This window comes from Aplysia californica, unplaced genomic scaffold, assembly GCF_000002075.1.
Source record: "Aplysia californica isolate F4 #8 unplaced genomic scaffold, AplCal3.0 scaffold00887, whole genome shotgun sequence".
Lineage (NCBI taxonomy): Eukaryota > Metazoa > Mollusca > Gastropoda > Aplysiida > Aplysiidae > Aplysia > Aplysia californica.
Window position 1 is genome coordinate 80,864 of NW_004798157.1, and position 18,337 is coordinate 99,200.

At 39.9% G+C, this 18,337-nt stretch overlaps 1 protein-coding gene across 5 annotated transcripts; it reads left to right on the forward strand.

The window, feature by feature from the left end:
• The first annotated feature begins 3,503 nt into the window (after positions 1-3,503).
• LOC101862616 (cell death-inducing p53-target protein 1 homolog) lies at positions 3,504-17,002 on the forward strand. 5 transcript variants are annotated; one of them, XM_035972884.1, is made up of 5 exons: positions 3,988-4,050; positions 7,889-7,993; positions 9,669-9,936; positions 12,185-12,356; positions 13,241-17,002. In XM_035972884.1, the coding sequence occupies exons 3-5, from the start codon at positions 9,696-9,698 to the stop codon at positions 13,350-13,352; spliced, it is 525 nt and encodes a 174-aa protein (XP_035828777.1). In that variant the 5' UTR covers positions 3,988-4,050; positions 7,889-7,993; positions 9,669-9,695; the 3' UTR covers positions 13,353-17,002. The 5 variants fall into 5 exon arrangements, with proteins under 5 accessions (XP_035828776.1, XP_005110474.1, XP_035828778.1 ...); XM_035972883.1 differs by lacking the exons at positions 3,988-4,050; positions 7,889-7,993 and adding an exon at positions 3,504-3,627 and having other exon boundaries at positions 9,672-9,936; XM_005110417.3 differs by lacking the exons at positions 3,988-4,050; positions 7,889-7,993 and adding an exon at positions 3,505-3,627.
• The last annotated feature ends 1,335 nt before the right edge of the window (positions 17,003-18,337 follow it).

Here is an 18,337-nt window from a genome sequence, read left to right on the forward strand (position 1 = left end):
CAATAACTCGGTCATCAGTGCACTAATTTTAACAAAACTTAGAACAAATAAAATTCAACAGGGGGGGGGGGGGGAGTATCAAGTTTCTTAAGATAAGGAACATCCATCAATGTCTTCGACAAATATCACGTTCTAAAGTGTTCAACCAAATTGGGTCAAAAGAAAATTCCACTTCTTAAAAGCGTCGGGCTACATAGGCGTGATCAACCCGTTCTGGTTTCAGGATAAAGACGATAAAACTACGACAGTCACATCAGATGGATAATACAAATCTATAGGCTCACAGTGCTGAGAAAGTTTGGGAGAGTTTGGGAAAGAGAAGGTGTGTGTGTCATGCTGTGAAGGCTTGGTTTCAGTGGGATGTGGCCACATCCCCAAATGTTTAGAGTGGCCCTTGTGTGGTTGCAAGAAAGAGAGACAAGAGTCAACGGAAACGAGCCTCAAACGATCGAACAGCTGAAACTCAATGTTGAACAGGACGTCCAAAGAATTAACCCAAAAAACGCGCCACGCGGTTATTCAACATTTCCAGTGGAGAATTTGGAGAGGAAATGGTCAACACCTGAAAATGTAAATAGCCATCACCTCCGTGAGTTTATTCGGCAATATGATTTTTTTAAGAAATGTGTTCTTCATTGCACAAATTTAAATTGAATATTTAAAATTTGAACACTGTGTATGATTGTAAAAAGTTGCAACGTTTTGCGTTTGTGTTTGTGTGTGTGTGTGTATGTGTGTGTGTGTGTGTGTGTGTGTGTGTGTGTGTGTGTGTGTGAGAGAGAGAGAGAGAGAGAGAGAGAGAGAGAGAGAGAGAGAGAGAGAGAGAGAGAGAGAGAGAGAGAGAGAGAGAGTGTTGGCTGAAATTAATATTGTTCGATTATGGTGGTTGACTCATTCCGTACTGAACAGACAAATTAATATCCCTCTGGTTGAATTTTATTTCTTCAAAGTTCTGTTGAAATTGGACTAAAGATGACCGAATTATTGCCCGTTGTATGGGTCCCTTTTTTCATCAGATACCCAGTAATTCGGATGGCATGAATTTCCGTTAACTCTTAACTCCTTTTCCGAATGTCATTTTGGTCAATTCACCCCCCTCCCCCAACCTCCCCTTCCCTCACCGAAAAAAATGCTGGCAAAAGAAAAAGGTACCTCAAATAAAATCTACACGAAGTAGCCTACAATTTGTTCTCTCTACGTCGACGTATTGAAAGCCTGTAAGTCTGTATAGTGATCGATATGTTGTACTTGCACGCGTCCACTGCCGCGGACAAACCTGCATCGACCTGCCGTTACGTAATCAGAAAAGCACCCCCTCCCTACCTCTCTCTACCCCTTCTTCGCACCTTCTTCCATTAGCAAGCTTGCTTTGTGTCCATTCTATTTTTTGTTTGGGGGGGGGGGTATTTTATTTTTACTTGTTTTGTGTGTATGCGTGTGTGTGGGGGGGGGGGGGGGGGGGGGGGGGGGGGAAGGGGGTAATCCGTCAATGATATAATATGGCATCCTGGTAGTCGTCACTCTCTTTTTCCTTCCATTCATCCTGCCAGTTCCTTATGACTCCAAACATGTAAGTTTAAGTTCTTTCTGGTCTCCCAGTTAAATGAGAAAGTTTACTTGATCATTCGATATCAGGCATACCTACAAATAAAAATGTAGAGAAGTATGTCAATGAAAGATTTGTCCGAGCAAGAGTGATATTAACTATAAGTAAGTTATGAAATCTTTCAAAGCAGGTTTAATTTACATTGTAGAGTTCAATGATTAACTATTATGGTGACCACTCTCGCAGCTTGGTTAGTTGGTTTATTCATTAGTTCTGTTGGGCGATCGAGTCTGGGTGATCGGACTGAAAACAAGTTTTCGTTGTTTTTGAGGAGACCGAGTTGGGCGATCGGCCCTATCTGCCGATCTCATCCGTAGTGGGCACCATGAAACACGTTTGTTTTTTAGTCGACAGGGATAAGGTTCCGATTGTTGTAGACTTGTAGACGGCCAAGTGGAAACAATAAATTGTCATAGGCTTTCTGTATCGGTGGTAGACTGTGAGTGAAGTGGAGTGGCTCCTTTCATCTTTATCACAATATTTTGAAAACCATTTTTTTTCCTACGGCATATTATTTTCTTTTCAACAAGATCATTACGTCTATTTACTGTTGTCTATTTGATATTGCTGATTATCTAGGACCATAGCATATGCCAATATTATATCGGTAGCGTGGATGATCGTAGGCCTAGGCCAAGAAATCAAACATTGCTCGGGAGCTCTCGCGGTCTTCAGGTTACGGTGTTCGCCTCTCATTCAATAGATCCCGAGTTCGAAACCTGTCACTCAGCAACGAATTATTTTATTCTCTTAAATTTTTAATTTTTTTCTTTCACCTCATTTCTTGCTCTCTAACCATGTTCTGTCGTCTGTTTTCGTCTCCAATTTCCCCCTCCCCCACCCCCCGGGCCCCACGCCTGAGCTCCAGACTCTTTCTGCAGCCTTTCTATGACACTCCTTGGCTCCTTCTTACTCAACTTGCTGCTGTCTTCCAGCCACACCCCTGATCGTAGGGTAAGTAAGATCTAGATCTATAGCCGTCTAGGATAAGAGCGAAAAATAGCGGAGGTCAAGTGTGCAAGTTGCGCACGTTTTCAAGATTCCTTGGTGGTCCAAAACGATTATATAAAAGCTTAGTTGGCTTCATCCGCCAACTGGGCACAATTCCAAATTAATGTTTAATGTATCCCGATCGTTCATTTGACCATATGCAGTCGCGAGCGCCGTAAAACACTTACCGAAAACCAAAAGTCAAAAGAAACAAACATTGCTCGACAACCTGGCTGGGGGGCTCTGGTGGCCTAGAGGTTAAGGTGTTGGCCTCTCATTCAAAGGTCCCGGGTTCGAATCCGGGTAGCGACCGAAAAATTTTCTTCTCAAAGATTGTCTCCTTTCACCTCCTTTCCTGCTCTCTAGCAATGTTCTGTTGTCTGCAGCTTTCATTTCCACTTTCTGCCCCCACCCCCTCACCTCCTTTGCCCCCTCCTCTAGGCTCCTGACTCTTTCTGCAGCCTTTCTACTGCTACTCCTTGGCTCCTCCTTACTGCTGTCTTTCTGCCACACCCCTGATCTTCTGGTAGGAAAGATCTACACCTAGGGCCTAGCCTTCTCGGACAATTTTTTAAGGGCGAAAAATCTCGGAGGGCCCGTGTGCAATTTGCGCACGTTAAAGATCCCTTGGTGGTCTAAAATCAATAAGAGTAGGCTTCGGCCACCACCCGGGCAAAATTCCAAATTTCCTACCAACTGAATATATTACGTGTGTCCCGCGCGCTCATATGACCTTATGCAGTTGCGAGCGCCGTAAAACACTTTACAAACCCCCCCCCCCCCCCCCCAAAAAAAAACAAAAAAACAACCTGGCTGGTCGGGGGTTCCCCGCTGGCAGCAAGGCAGAATTATTGTTGGCCAGCCACAGAGCACAAGCCGCAAGCACATTATTGGCTAATCTATTTATAGCGCATTGGGGAAAAAAGTAGAAAGTAGAAAGAAACACATTGGATTGTGCAAGTTGTTGACTGTGTGTTGTCATCACTCACACAACACGACACGCCCGATTAGAAGATAGAAAAGAGAAACAGGTACGTGCAGTAGACCAAATCGTTATTGACTAGAAGAGTAAGGTCTTCACTGAGCTCTGCAACACAGTGGATTTGAATTTGGGTGTAATCAGTGAGTTAATTGTGGCTATGTGCTCAGGGCACAACAGGGTCATCAATCCTGGAACGTTTATTTTAGACTTGGTCTTGGTGGATTCGGGTAATAGGTGAGATTGTCAGACTTCTTTGTTATTGTTTTCTGTAATTCTATTTTTTCTGTTGCGAAAAATTCACCATAAACATCTGGAGATGGCTTATTTGGGACTTTTTAAAGCTGTGAACAGTCGGTTTCATAGGGGTACGCCATCTCTGTTTTGCACGACATCCGGAAGTGGCGCTGCCACTAAAAACGAACGTAAAAGACACACACAGTATTGAATTTAAGTCGGATAATAAAGCACTTGAGTATGTTTCTTGGGAATATCTAGAGAAGAAATGATAGTATGAAAAAAGAATTACATAAAACAGTCGCTATCAAAGAAATCTGATTGTTCGAATGTGCCTCTAACCACCATTGCCATTAGGATGATTAGCCTACCCCTTCATTTAGAAAGTCAAGCCCAAAAAAATACGGAAGAGGCTAGCCGTACTAGACTCGCAGTCTAGCCGTACTTATTCTTAATATGATGGCTAGACTGGCCATTTAACAAAAAATAGGCCTACTGAATTGTAAATATACTTTTTTAGTGTGCAGTACCTAAAGTATTTGTATTTGAGACGAAACCAGGTGCCTAAATGACAGTGCATGTATTTTAAACCTCCTGTTTTCTAATGACTAATGTTAATAAGCTAAGATAAGTACGGCTAGACTGGCAGTCTAGCCGTACTTAAGTACGGGTAGACAGCCAGGCTAGCCGTACTTAAGGACGGCTAGACTGTCAGGCTAGCCGTACTTAATATTGATGGCTAAATTGTAAATGAAATTTTTAGTTTGCAATGCCTAAAGTATTTGTATTTCAGACAAAACAAAAAGGTGCCTTACTGACTTGCATGTATTTGAACCTGAATAATTACTAGATCTAGATCTAATGAGACCTGTGTACTTGACAGGCTTGAGTCGATAGGGCCAAACCTAGATCTAAGTACGGCTAGACTTGCAGTCTAGCCGTACTTAAGTACGGCTAGCCACTTCGAAAAAATACATTCTAAACTGCGTTCCAAACTTGGAAAATTTTCTCCTTTCTCATTCACGTCCTTCCCTGCTCTCTAACCACGTTTTTGTCGTCTATTTTCGTCTCCACTTTCATCATAATGGTTACACATTTAAATTGCTAGAATATCAAAATAGATCTAACTTGAAAGTTTCAAATAGGAGTCTACAGTGGCAGCGATAGCAAATGTTGGTTGTGAGATAGAGGGTTCTCATCAACCCTTCCATTTTATTTTGACGCAGAGAAGAGGCAAAAAAGAGGATCTGGATTTAACCTTAATCAGGGGTAGAGGTGGGTCAGGAGTAACTTAAATCGAAGTGACCAAAATTATAATTATTCGGACTCTGAATTGGGTCCAGCATGACGTCCATTCCGACTTCCGACCCTTGTTCAATATTTCCAGCATTTACGAACATTTTTGCGATTATAATGATAACAATCGAGACATGACATTTAATATCCAGTTACTAGATCTGTCTAAACTAGCCCTCCCTGCATCATTAGTATGAACAGATGACTTTACTAAGTTGAGCTGACCTTGCCGGGGGCAAAGTTAATTATGTTGACCAATGAGACTGTACGTAGCGTTCACGCACTCTCAGCTTGCTGAGGGAAGAGAGATGTTGGGAAGAGGCCACGGCTGTTGGTTTTGTGCGATGTGATAAAAAATAATTACAGAAAAACTATAATCACACAACAAAACCAAAACATGTGGAAAGACAAATTGTGGTGGAAGTAATGATTTTATAATGCTGTAGTGGTGGTGGAAAAACCGTGAGTTGTCGGTTACTGTGTACTTAGACACTGCCATTGGGTAGATCTAATGAGAGTGCAGTCTTTTGAATTTTGACACAATTACACGGTCCTAGTTGGCAATTCTAGTTCTAATTCTGGTTTTACGTAAAATCCCCCAAACAACAGTTATGAAGTAAAGTAACCTCCTTACACTCACAATAGGCTGACTCAAAGTTACAAGCTGAGTCCAAATAAATTTTTAATAAAACATTTTTTTCGGACGAGTCCGAATAGATAAAAACCCATTCTGGCTCGAGTCTGAATAGATAAAAATCATATTCGAACTCGAGTCCGAATAGAGCTGATCAACTTAAATTTGGCCTGTCTGTGGCTATGCATACGGTCCTCTAAAGTATAAATTTAGATTAAAATTAAGTTATATGCTCATGGCCTTGAAAATCTCTCTATAAAGGGTGTTATTTTGTAGCTTTTAGGTGTTTTTTTGGGCCCTGAAAACGATTTTGGCGTGTAAAAAGTTGCAAATGGTTAGTTTAGATTTTATGAATTTGTCGCTTCCCTACTACAAAGCTACTATGTAATCACTCGTCCCAGGGTGGGGGGGGGGGGGGGGGGAGCACGCATAAAGACACAAAAAAAGACTAAAATATCGTTTTTATTGGTCCAAAATACGTAGGATAAACAGACATGTTATGTATAAAGCAGCCGTGAGACGAAAGTGATTCTATAAAAATACCGTTTATAATTCTCTTTTGGAAAGGTTTCAAGTGAGGGCCGTTCGCATAGCCATTTCGTTAAATTTAATATAGTTTAGGTCCTGTAGAATCAGGTTGCTTTTTTATAAGTTTTAAAATTACTGCAGTTGAACCTGTGTTAGACGGCCACGCATTGTGGAGGAGAAAAGTTGCCGTTTAAGACAGGTGTCTGTCATGTGCCGGACTGATCAAATTGACGAAAACAAGCCATTTACTTCTGAGGTCTCAACCGGAGGTGGCTGCTGGCTTTGGTTTTTTGTTGCTGTTGTTGTTGTTTTTGTTTTTTTTAAGTCAGGAGAGGATAGGACGGTTTTTGTGGGACTTTTTCACTTTTGTTGGAAGTTTTCTTATTTTAAAAAAACAAACTTGGATCCATGAAAGGTAAAAGCAAAACAAAATGTGTCAGACAAGAAGGGCAAGTGCCATAATAAAACAAACAATTTGGTCGCTACCACTAGACGAACGAGCAACATTTCTGTCCGGAGTTTGTGTTGATTTCCATTGTTATGGAATGGGTTTACCATTACGGACTGAGTTGTGGGTGGGGCTAATGGGTTATGACGGATAACACGCTTCCCAATGGTCAACGATCATAAACATTGGGAGCAACATGACTGCTTCATCCAATGGGACAATAAGGACAGGTGAATGAATTATGATGGCTTGTCCACAGCGCCAGGGGAAAATACACAATATTTTTACAAATCCTGGCCGTCTCAGACATATAAATTTGACTGTGGGTTGATAAAATAGGGTGGCCGCGGCCGCGTTAGACAGGTGCCTGTTTTACACAGTTAAATTATGTAGAAACTACACAAGGAGTGAAATGGAAAGTGGCCGTTTGTACAGGTGGCCGTCATGGCAGGTTCGACTGTATTTGTGCACCATGAAAGGGCGATTGTCGCAAACAAAGAGTTTGAATGTATCATCCTCAATCTCAAACTCAAACCTTTCAAGACTGGATTTTGTTTCTATCCCTGTTCCAGTCTTTGAAAATAATTGGAATGCAGTAGCCAACTTCTAATATTACTGTTGCAGCACAATAATACACTGTAAAACCTCAGTATGCATACATGCCTTAAAAACTTCTGTGATGGTCACTTTCTGTAGCCCCCCAAGTCTAGGAATTTCGCAGACTATAAATAAATAGTTTAACAATAATAGGTATATCGGCCTACTCAAGTCCCATCGACTAATATGTATTCAGCTAAATCTAAGATGTTTAAAATCTTGGGTCTGAAGAAAGTATGGAGGTTTTGTATTGTCAGTCGTGCTTGCTTTTTATAGATTTCACGTATTTCACACCTTCATGGACACAATTTAGGTCATTTCAGAGTGAATGCAATGTATCACTGTAGCTCTCAGATAGAGAGAGGTGCTCAAGAATCCAACTAACTGACACCTTTAGAGCTTGTCTCCTTTAGCGGGACGCAACGTTGCGTCGCGTGTGGTCCTTTCCGCTCTAATAACAATCAAGTAAGATTACAAAGAAACTGTCTCCTTACACGCGATGAATCGCATGTGACCGTCACCAGCGATTGGTCCATGTAGCGATTGAGTCGAGGGTTTTGTTGTGTGCGACAGATTAGGAGGGGTGTGACAGGTTTACAGCATCACCATTGGTCAAAATACCAAGCCAAGGAGTGCCGGTTGACACACCCTGTGTGCTGTGGTACAGTGGTGGTTGTGGTGAGTGTGTGTGTGTGTGTGCGCTCGCGTTGTGTGTGTGTGTGTGTGTGTAGGATGTTCATCTTTAATTCGACCCAATGCATGTTTTGTCAATCCAATTTTTTTTTTCTTTTTTACTAACAGCAGCAGGAAGATGAGGAGGAGGAGGAGGAGGAGGAGGAGGAGTTACACGGGATTGGCCGTGTATGGAGTAAAAAATGTCAGCGGCTCGTAGAACTCTCATCTGACAGACTTTGTACTTCCTTGTCCATCTTGAAATTTGCCACTGTCTCTATTCTGTGAATTGCGAGTCGTGCAAGGGTTTAGCCCGTCGTGCGTGGCTAAACGTTGCGTCATGCATGAGAGACAGTTTTGTCGCTTTTGTGGAACGGAACAAAATTTTTGCACGATGTGGTCGCACACAAGGATACACACCTTACAACTCATCACTAGCAACTGTCGTGTGCGAAGTAATGTCGTGTCACGCATAGGAGACATAGGCTTAGTGTTCTAAAGTATAGCCTGACCATTCATTGCTCCATAGATACTAGTCCTGTAGTTTCGGCCTAACAGCAACCCCAGCAACAAGCCTTGGTTGCTGTTAAGTGTAGGTTGATTTTAACTGAGTTTTCAGTTGGGGGTGGTCTTATACCACACATGCACGCACACAAGTCCTAATCATTGGATGTGGTGGTGTTACGTCAAAGAGTGACAACATAGGCAGTGTCAGCTTTCAAATGAGCCGATGCTCCATAGTTATGTTACTCACAGTCACAGTGGCTTAGACTAGACTTTTCCCCCCAGCCAGAAAACTCCTGAAGGAAGGTAATTTTCGGTACATGTACTATGACCTTATTGTGTTGCAAGTGCCATAAAACACTTTCACTTACTAAAACAAAACTACCATTGTAATGGTTCTCTTACACTTTTTATTTCCCTGTCGTTGTAGATTTAAAACATTGGCAGAGTATTGTAAAAACCAAAAATCTGAACTGAATTCTGTCCTGAGATTTTTCCTCCCATTTCGTCTTTCAGTTTATTGTTTCCGTGCTTTGGTGTGGTTTGCTACTTCTTTCCACTCAAATATTTATCGTCTTTATCTCTCCTTTTTTCATGTTTTATAGTCTCTTGTAATACCTCTAATCTTCGGCACTAAGTTGACCTTATTGTATTGCATTTGACTAAACAAAATTGCTGTCATAATACTTCTCTTATTTTTTTAATTATCTCCCTGTCGTGATAGGTTTAAAACATTATAGAAGGTTGTGTAGAGCATTGTAAAAACCAAAACTCTGAACTGAAGTTCTGTCCCGATAGATTTGTTCTCCCTTTCCGTCTTTCGTTTTATTGTCTCCTCGCAGAAGGTTGGAGGACACCACTGGCAGGTCCTACTGTTCCTATTTCCCTCTGTTGTTTCTGTTTGTTTGTCTTGCATAACCATTATTGTGTTGGTATGTGGGTGTTTAGCGGGTGCTGTGGTTTAGTTTGCTCCTTCTTTCGGACTATCACACATCTATCGTCCTGGTATCTCCTTCTTTTTGTGTTTGTTATTCTCTTGTAACACCTACAATCTTCAGCATTTATGTGACCTAATTGTGTTGCAAGTGCCGTGAAACTCTTACTAAAACAATTGCGTTGGTGTGCCTCTCATTACTACTCAATTTCATCGTCTCCTGATTTATTATTTTTTTTACAGTAGCAGCAGGACAAAAAGTGTTGAGACATGAATCCAGCACCGAATGAGAAACCTCCGCAGTATGAGCCTGCAGCCGGTGGCTACCCTCCCCCAGGCTACCCCGGACAGGCGCAGCCTGGCTACCCTCCACAGCCGCAACCTGGCTACCCCCCACAGCCGCAGGCAGGCTTCGGCCCACCACCCCAGACCGGCTATGCCCCACCACCCCAGACAGGCTACGCTCCACCTCCGCAGCCAGGCTACGCGCCACAGTCTCAGACTCACACCAGTAAGCTCTTTTTCACTGTTATCATTATATGATTTCATTGTCTCTGTACTCGATGATTTGGCTGGAAAAAATTAATTTTTATTTTTTCAAGACATCAGTTAAACCCTTGGAGCTAACACCATTTATCTATCTATCTAACTATGTGTATTTATAATATAAATGGGTCACGACGTGGTGGAATCAGGCGCTCATCAATTTTTGGGCATATGAGGTTATTGGTATCATCTTAAAGTTTGTGCATTTGTCTTCCTTTTGGTGAAAAAAATATAGATCTATGTTGAATAGAAGTCAAAATATTTGCGATTGAAGGAGATCAGGGTTGCCTGGTTTCAGAGGTAAAATTAGCGAGAAAATGTCCACCAAAGTTTGGTAACTTCCATAGCATGAGTGTTCTTGGAAACTGAAAATTAATATTTTTTTGTACCTTTAATCAATGTTTTTCAGTAAAATCCACACAAACATGTGTTTTTAAATGGACTTAAAATAAAAGGCGTTGAGTCCAAAAAAGAAAACTATAAAAAAATGGCCTATCGGCCAAAAAAAAGCAGATTTCTTTGATTCCATTCTTTTGACGAGCGCCTGATTTCACCACGATGCCTCACACACACATATATATGTATTATAACATTCATTTGCTCCGGTGTAGTTTTTGAAGTTGGAAAAAAAAAAAAAAGCAGTTACACTTATTAAGTTAGAGCTCAACTGTAACTCCGTGGTTGTCCATGTGTGTTCCTGTGTAATAAAAAAAAAAGAATCCCATTTCACTGTTAAAGCATAATAACATGGTTGTCTGTGTGATCGTGTGGTTTTTTGTTTTTTTTAAAAATCTTTTTTAACCCTATGCGTACGCGCCTGGGGTAATTTTGTACCCCAGGGGTTGTATTCTTCCCATTTTAGAATATTTCTAGTGGAAAGATCTCTTTGAAACTTTCAGTATTTCTCAAAAAATCATTTTGACAGACTGATATGCAAAGTGTATGGATCAGATTAACGAGTAAATTTCCTCTTTGGAAAGTGGGGGCACAGAGTTCCCCACGTCGTATGGATACGATAGTAAAATACGACGTACGCATAGGGTTAAGAAGCCCATTACACTGTTTAAGCATAACAACATAGTTGTTTGTATGTTCCTGTGTAGTTTTGGTTTTTTTTCATGAAACCTATTGCACTGTTAGAGCATAACAACATCAATGTGCGTGTGTTCCTAGTTAGATTGTTAGAACATAAAAATTAAACCATTGTTGTTCATACATGCGTTCCTAGTTACATTGTTAGAACATTACACCCTGTTTATACATACATGTGTTCCTAGTTACTTTGTTAGAACATAACCTCATGGTTGAACATGTGTTCCTTGTTACTTTGTTAGAACATAACCTCATGGTTGGACATGTGTTCCTTGTTACTTTGTTAGAACATAACAAGATGTTTATACGAACATACATTCCCAGTTACATTGTTGGAACATAACTCCATGTTTATACACACATGTGTTCCTTGTTACATTGTTAGAACATAACCTCATGGTTGAACATGTGTTCCTAGTTACATTGTTAGAACATAACAAGATGTTTATGGGAACATACATTCCTAGTTACATTGTTAGAACATAACAAGATGTTTATACGAACATACATTCCAGTTACATTGTTAGAACATAACAAGATGTTTATACGAACATTCCAGTTACATTGTTAGAACATAACAAGATGTTTATACGAACATACATTCCTAGTTACATTGTTAGAACATAACACCATGTTTATACATACATATGTTCTTAGTTACATTGTTAGAACATAACATTTTGGTTGAACATGATGTGTTTCTTGTTACTTTGTAAGAATGTAAGAATATAACGCCTTGGCTGTACATGTGTTCCTAGTTAAATTGTTAGAACATAACACCATGTTTATACATACATGTGTTCTTAGTTACATTGTTAGAACATCATCATCCAGTGCCAGATCTACGACAGACATCGGTGATCATGGTTCTCCATTCATTCCTTTGCTGGGATGCTCTTAAAAAGGCTACGTTTTCCTGGTCTTTCCCTGTTACCCATTTGTTTAGGTTCTCTATGTAGGTTGCTCTGAGCCTATGTCTGCCTCGTTAGAACATAACATCATGTTTATACATACATATGTTCCTAGTTACATTGTTAGAACTTGACATTTTGGTTGAAAAGTTTTTCTTAGTCTAGTTTAATTGTAAGAACAAAGCTCATGTTCCTGCTTGTCTCCTACAGCCGTGGTTGTTGCCCAGCCCCTCGGTGGAGCACTTCCCGGCGCCAACATCCGCTACATGCAGTCCCCGGCGCTGATTGTCTGCCAGCATTGTCAGGCAACGGTGACAACCTCCATGCACTATGAAGTCGGACTCCTCACTTGGATCATTGTGGGAGTGCTTTGCTTGTTCGGGTATGACATGCCTCGTCCCTCTCTTCTCCCCCCCCCCCCCCCCTACTCTCTCTCTCTCTTTCTCTCTCACACACACACACACACACACACACACACAAACACCCCAACACACACACACACACACATTTTTCCTCTTACGAACAACCACTTCCTACTTCCTTCTTTGCCTAAATGTGAGGCGTGCTGACAAAATGAGAAATTTTCAATGATGGCCTGGAGAAAGTTTCAATGATGGCCTGATAACTATAACAATTAAAATGGGCAAATGATCAACATTTTTCGTTGTTCTGCTGTCGCTTTAAAAACTACAAGACCTGCTTTTGAAACTCACCTTTTTTTTTACACTTATATGTGAAATATAATTTGGCGTGATGTTTTAGGATGTAAATCAAACAAACAAAACTTGGAACCAAATGCAGATTTGATTGGAGCTGAAGTCTCTGCAGGATGGTGGGTGCTCTGGTGTGGTTTATTCCTTCTTTGCAGTCAAATATCTATTGTACTTATACACCTTGTGGGTGGTTGGCGGGTGCTCTGGTGTGGTTTGCTCCTTCTTTCCTATCAAACATCTATCTTCCTTATCTCTCCTTCTTTTTGTGTATGTTACTCTCTTATAACACATCCATTCTTCGGCACTTATATGACCTTATTGTGTTGCAAATGCCGTAAAACTTTTACTAAAACTAAACTTATTTCACCTTCTTTTCTGTGTTTGTTACTGTCTTGTAACCCTCCAATCTTCGGCACTTACATGTCATAATTGTGTTGCAAGTACCATAAAACTCTTACTACAACAAATAGGTACTGGTGACCCCTGGTGTAGTACATGCTGGAGAGATGTGAAAGATGTGAAGTTGGGTTGTTTTTTTTCTCTGTTTCTCCAGATGTTGGTTGGGCTGCTGTCTCATCCCCCTGTGCATTGATGCCACCAAGGACGTGGAGCACCGCTGCCCGAATTGTCAGAACGTCAACGGAAGGTTCCGGCACATCAGTTAAGCCGGGTGTCCCCGTGTGGGAGCCGTCAGTTGTCACAGATGTTGACTTCAGGCTTTTCATCTCTGTGCCTGTTTTGATCAATGCAGGCTCTCAAAAAATAATTTGCTCACAGAATTGCTTTGAAAGTTACGGTCCACCTTCGGAAAGATTTATTTCGTCGGACAGCTGTTCAGATATACTACGCCCGAAATTTTAAAGTTTTCCCATTTTTCCACATTTCCTTAATCTGTGATGTCATTTGCATGAGCTGGAGAAATATTTTGTGGAAACTCAAATTCTAAATATTGATAAAAAGCAAGGAAAGAATAGATCATATGGAATGAGGGTACAATTGCTTAAAGAATTAAATACTTTTTTTCTCTCTCCATTTTGCTTTCCGGGCTTGGAACGGTTGAACAGCGTGCCTACAGTTTGATCTTATTGTATTAAGTCTACACAACAAATGATTTATTTAATCACTGCACTGTGCACATGTATCCAGTTATTTCTTCAATGAAATTCATTTGGGGGGCTGAGTCAGTTTGTCGTTGAGACATGTATCGTAGTAGTAGGGAGATGGGTTATGTAGTCAGTCTTTACCAATAATGTATATGTATAGAGAGGAGATTGTGTACCTTTGAAGCTTTTGATATATATGTGTCACAACGCAGTGGACTCAGTTGAAGGAGATGGAGGGTTGGTTGCCTATTTTCAGAGATAAAATTAGCAAGGAAATGACCACCAAAGTTTGATTTGATGACTACCATAGTTTGAGAGTCCTTCGAAACCGAAAATTTACATTTTTTTGCCTTTATTCAACGTTTTTCAGTAAAATCGACACAGAAATTTTTATTTAAATGTACATAGAAGGCGTTAAGCCAAAAAACACCAATTCTGTAAAAATTGACAAATCTGCAGCAAAATGCCGGTTTCTTCTATTTAATTTCTTTTGAGCGTTTGATTTCACCACGATGCCTCACATATTATTTATTACAATAAATTATAACGTACTTTTACTGTCGTCAAAGAAACGGAAAATTTGAAAGAACTGCTACTTAAACTTGCTAGTCTAAATACTTCCCAACATGTGGTAAAAAGTTTTGTTTTATTCATACAGCAAATCGCCAGCCAGCTGTGTAAAAATGCGCTAAGCCCAGAGAGGAATATTTTGCAGGAGAGAGAAAAACCTGTTTCATTCCTGTTAAACAGTTGTAACTACTTTATATGTTTTTCTAGCTTTTTTCAAATTTTAGAATTTAATTTGAATTTGGACAGAAGTAACTTTTGAGCATTTGCAGCTGATACCACAAATATAAAACTTTGCTATTTGAAGAAAATTGAAAATTTTGGGCTTAGTACTTTTTAACAGCCGGCTGACGTTATGCGTTCTTGTAAGGGGATCACTGCTCAAAAGTTTTGTTATATTTAATTTTTTTCTCTCTTTGGGATCGCTTAGACTTTGAACCTGCATTTAAGGTTGGTTTTCAGATATTTTTAGCATTTGGTTTTGCTTATTTAGTGTCAGATTATCTAGTTCCTGGAAGCAGTGTGGTGGAGAATATGTCGTGTTTAATGGTTTTCAGGACTTTCAGTCCCTGGCGCTATACAATTTAAATATCGGAGCCAAGGGGGCGCAAAGTTTGAACTCTTCGATCAATACTTTTTCATAGAAGGGAGTTTACTTTCAGCGAGATTACAACCCAGTGAGCAGCTCTAGATGCTGCATTTTACCTTGAAGCCGGGCTTCTCTACTTTTGTGTTCTCAGCATTATAATTCATCTTTAAGTTTTTATCGCAATATCTGATCCATCCTTGGATGGACACTTGGACGTTTTTATTCAATTTTTCCCTCCAGTTTCAACTACTCTCGTGTAAAGCTGCTGTTTTTGTTGGGAGTTTTTTCTGAAGGAGTTCCCATATGTGTTTCTCTGTCTGTATTGAATGACAGTGTTTGATTAATAAGTGACTATTGAGTGGGAAAGAACGAGTTTACGCATGTAAAAGTCACTTCTTTATCTCTTGGTTGAAACATTCACTTTTCTTACGGACGAAGCAAGTTTTTGCAAGAGTGTTAAATTTTAAAAGTCCTCTGCTTCCTATGGATACTTCAGATTTTGTTTAGCTGCTGGCTTTCCTGATAACAGCATTGTAGTTCCTGACCCATTATATCAAGTCTAACGTATTGCTTTTTTCGAAATTGATTCCTTTCTGTTGTCGTTATTTATGAAGGCCAAAGAGCATGTGAAAATCGGGTGCAGATTGGTATTTTTAAAGAGGATGAAGAAATGTTTCTGATGTAAAATTGTCAAAAACTTTTTTTATGAAAAATTTTTTTTTTAGAAATCGGGCTTGTGAAAGTTTGTCCAAAGCTGAAATAGCAGAATAACATCTTTCGACACAAGCATAATGACATACATATATTCAATTTGGGCTTGATTTGTATTTTTTGTTGGAGAAAAAAATCCCTCTAGACAGTAACTTCAGGTGCAGGTGAATTGCACCGTAGATTGCCGCTAGTCCACTATTTTGGGCCTCAGCACACAGAAAGGATCTGCAACATGTTGGACATTGTGTATATATAAAGGTTATGCTTCATGATTTGTATATATAATATATATATGTTAGTTCTCTGCTGATTGATGATTAATCTGATTATTTTTTTTATAATTCAGTGGAAAATTATTATTTTAACTTTTATTGTGGTCTATATTCTACTTCCTTTATAAATTGTTAAACGCTTTTTACCTCTTCGCTCTTACTCTACACTGGTGATTTGTTTTCCCTTTAACTGAGTGAAAATGGAAATTGTTTGATTTTTACTAATGCCAAAATGTAATATCATTGTTTTACAGCTGAAGACAGTATGTTCGTTTTGATGGAATTTAGCTATGTACGGACATACTTGTCCAAGATGACCACCAGTTGTTGAGGAGATAAGGGGTCAACTTAGACAGACAGTTCTTTTGGACAGTGTCATTACAATACAGAGGGAAAAAAGATGCAAGGGGAGAAGTGGGAAGTGATTGTTCTGTTCCGGTGGTCATCTTGAACAAGTTGCCTTTTGAGCAACTGTAGTTGCTCTAGCTCGGACAGTTTTTGTACTTTAAAAAAAAAATTCTGTTGTGGCCAGTGAGACTCCCATGAGGAGAGTCCTCATGTAGTTTTCCTGTTTCGATTTATCTACCCTTTTATGGACTATTTTTTTGTGGTAATCATGATGTGTGTTAGTGGAGAGGGGCATTGTCATGAGTCTTCTTCTGGTTTTCTCTGTATTGGGCATTAAGCTTGTGTTATGGGAGTTGATAACGAATTTTTTGTTATATTATTGTCAAAATGTGACTAAGTTTGTCACGTCTCTACACACTTACGCTGTGTGTCCTGGCATATGGTGGAAGTCTCTTGCTTTGCCATGTAGTTTTGTGCTGTGTTTCATTCTGTAATTTTCAAGTTCCTGTCTTTTGACCAAGGGTCTCTTCTTGCAACATGTGTGTTGTGTGTGTGTGTGTGTAAGGGGGGTGTAAAGGGGAGGGGGGAGGGGAGGGGTTGCTGCCGTTCTATATATTTCTTTTGGTCTTCTACTTTTATTTATTTGTTTCAGTCTTTTAAAAATTTGTTTGCGTCTGTGATCTTTGAATTGCTGGCTTGTGACCAAGGGTATGGTTTTGATTTTTTTATAAAAATAGACCCTGATAACTCAACAATGTGTGTGTACCTTCAGAACTTTTGAAAACGGTCAGTTTATGTCCCAAAAAGGCATTAAGCCTGTGTGTGAAACCGAGACCAAAGCTTTTGTTGTTTTGCTTTTCCTCAGCATTATGAAATTAATGGACATCTCTGTTTCGTTTCAGTTCGATTTCAAAGTGTAAATTGGGTTTGGAGGTTGTTGGGTGTAAGATGATAATATGTTTTGAGATTGTGTTTCTTTCATACCTAATTGCTGAGTGGATAAATTAGCATTATACATTGTAATACATATATGTATTATAATACGTTTTTCGTCTGCTCATATTGTGATTTTTGCTGTGTTTCGGTGTCTATCACGATCACCGTGGCTCCGCAGGTGATTTTTGAGTCTGAAGACCCATTTTGTTAGAATTCTTCTGTTCTTCCTCGTGACTGTGTTATCTCGGACAATCGAGCTAAGCTAGCGCACAGTGTCTCTGCTGTAGCCTATTGGAGGTTTTTGGTTTTTTTCTTTAACGCTTACAGTACCACAGGATCATATTATAGTGAAATACCCTCAAGTACCGCACCAATTTAGAACACTGAAGCCGGGGTTGAATTTTTTTTAATTAAAAAAACCCCGGCAGCCCAAGAAACACACTTTAAAAATTCATAGAGATTCATCAACCATTCAGCTATCATATAGAGTGACTTTCTTTGGTATTTTCTTCACTGCAATGCGCCCATTCGTTGTTTAATCATGTTGGTTGCATCGTGACTAAAGTCGCCAGATGTAGTGAGGACACACTACGGCCTGACAATTTAAGTTGCCGACGGTACTTTAAGTGTTAAATCTTGTTTGGCTGGTAATCTTTTGTTTTTATTAAAGGCTAGTACTGGAGCTGAACTACCTTTATTTTATCGTGCAATGGTGGGCTGCTCACTCGCCTCACAAAAAGGGCATTACGATTTTAGTCCCACATGTGTGTAAGTTGTTTGATTAGGTGTTGTCTGTTTTTCCATGGAGATGTTGTATCCTACTGTATATTGTGTCCAACCCAGGTTTCAGAGAAGATCAAAAGTGGGTGGCTGGCGAGTGCTCTGGTGAGGTTGACGGGTGCTCGGGTGCAGTTTTCTCCTCCTTTTTTTATGGAAACAAACATCTATCGTCCTTATTTGTCCTCCTCCTTTTTTTAGGTTACTCTCTCATAACAGCTCTAATCTTCAGTACTTATATATGACCTATTTGTGTTGCAAGTGCTGTAAAACTGTTACTAAAATTAGAAGAAGCTTTTGATAGCCCACATCCTATTTGATCTACACTGTGTTTATTGTTGGGGGGG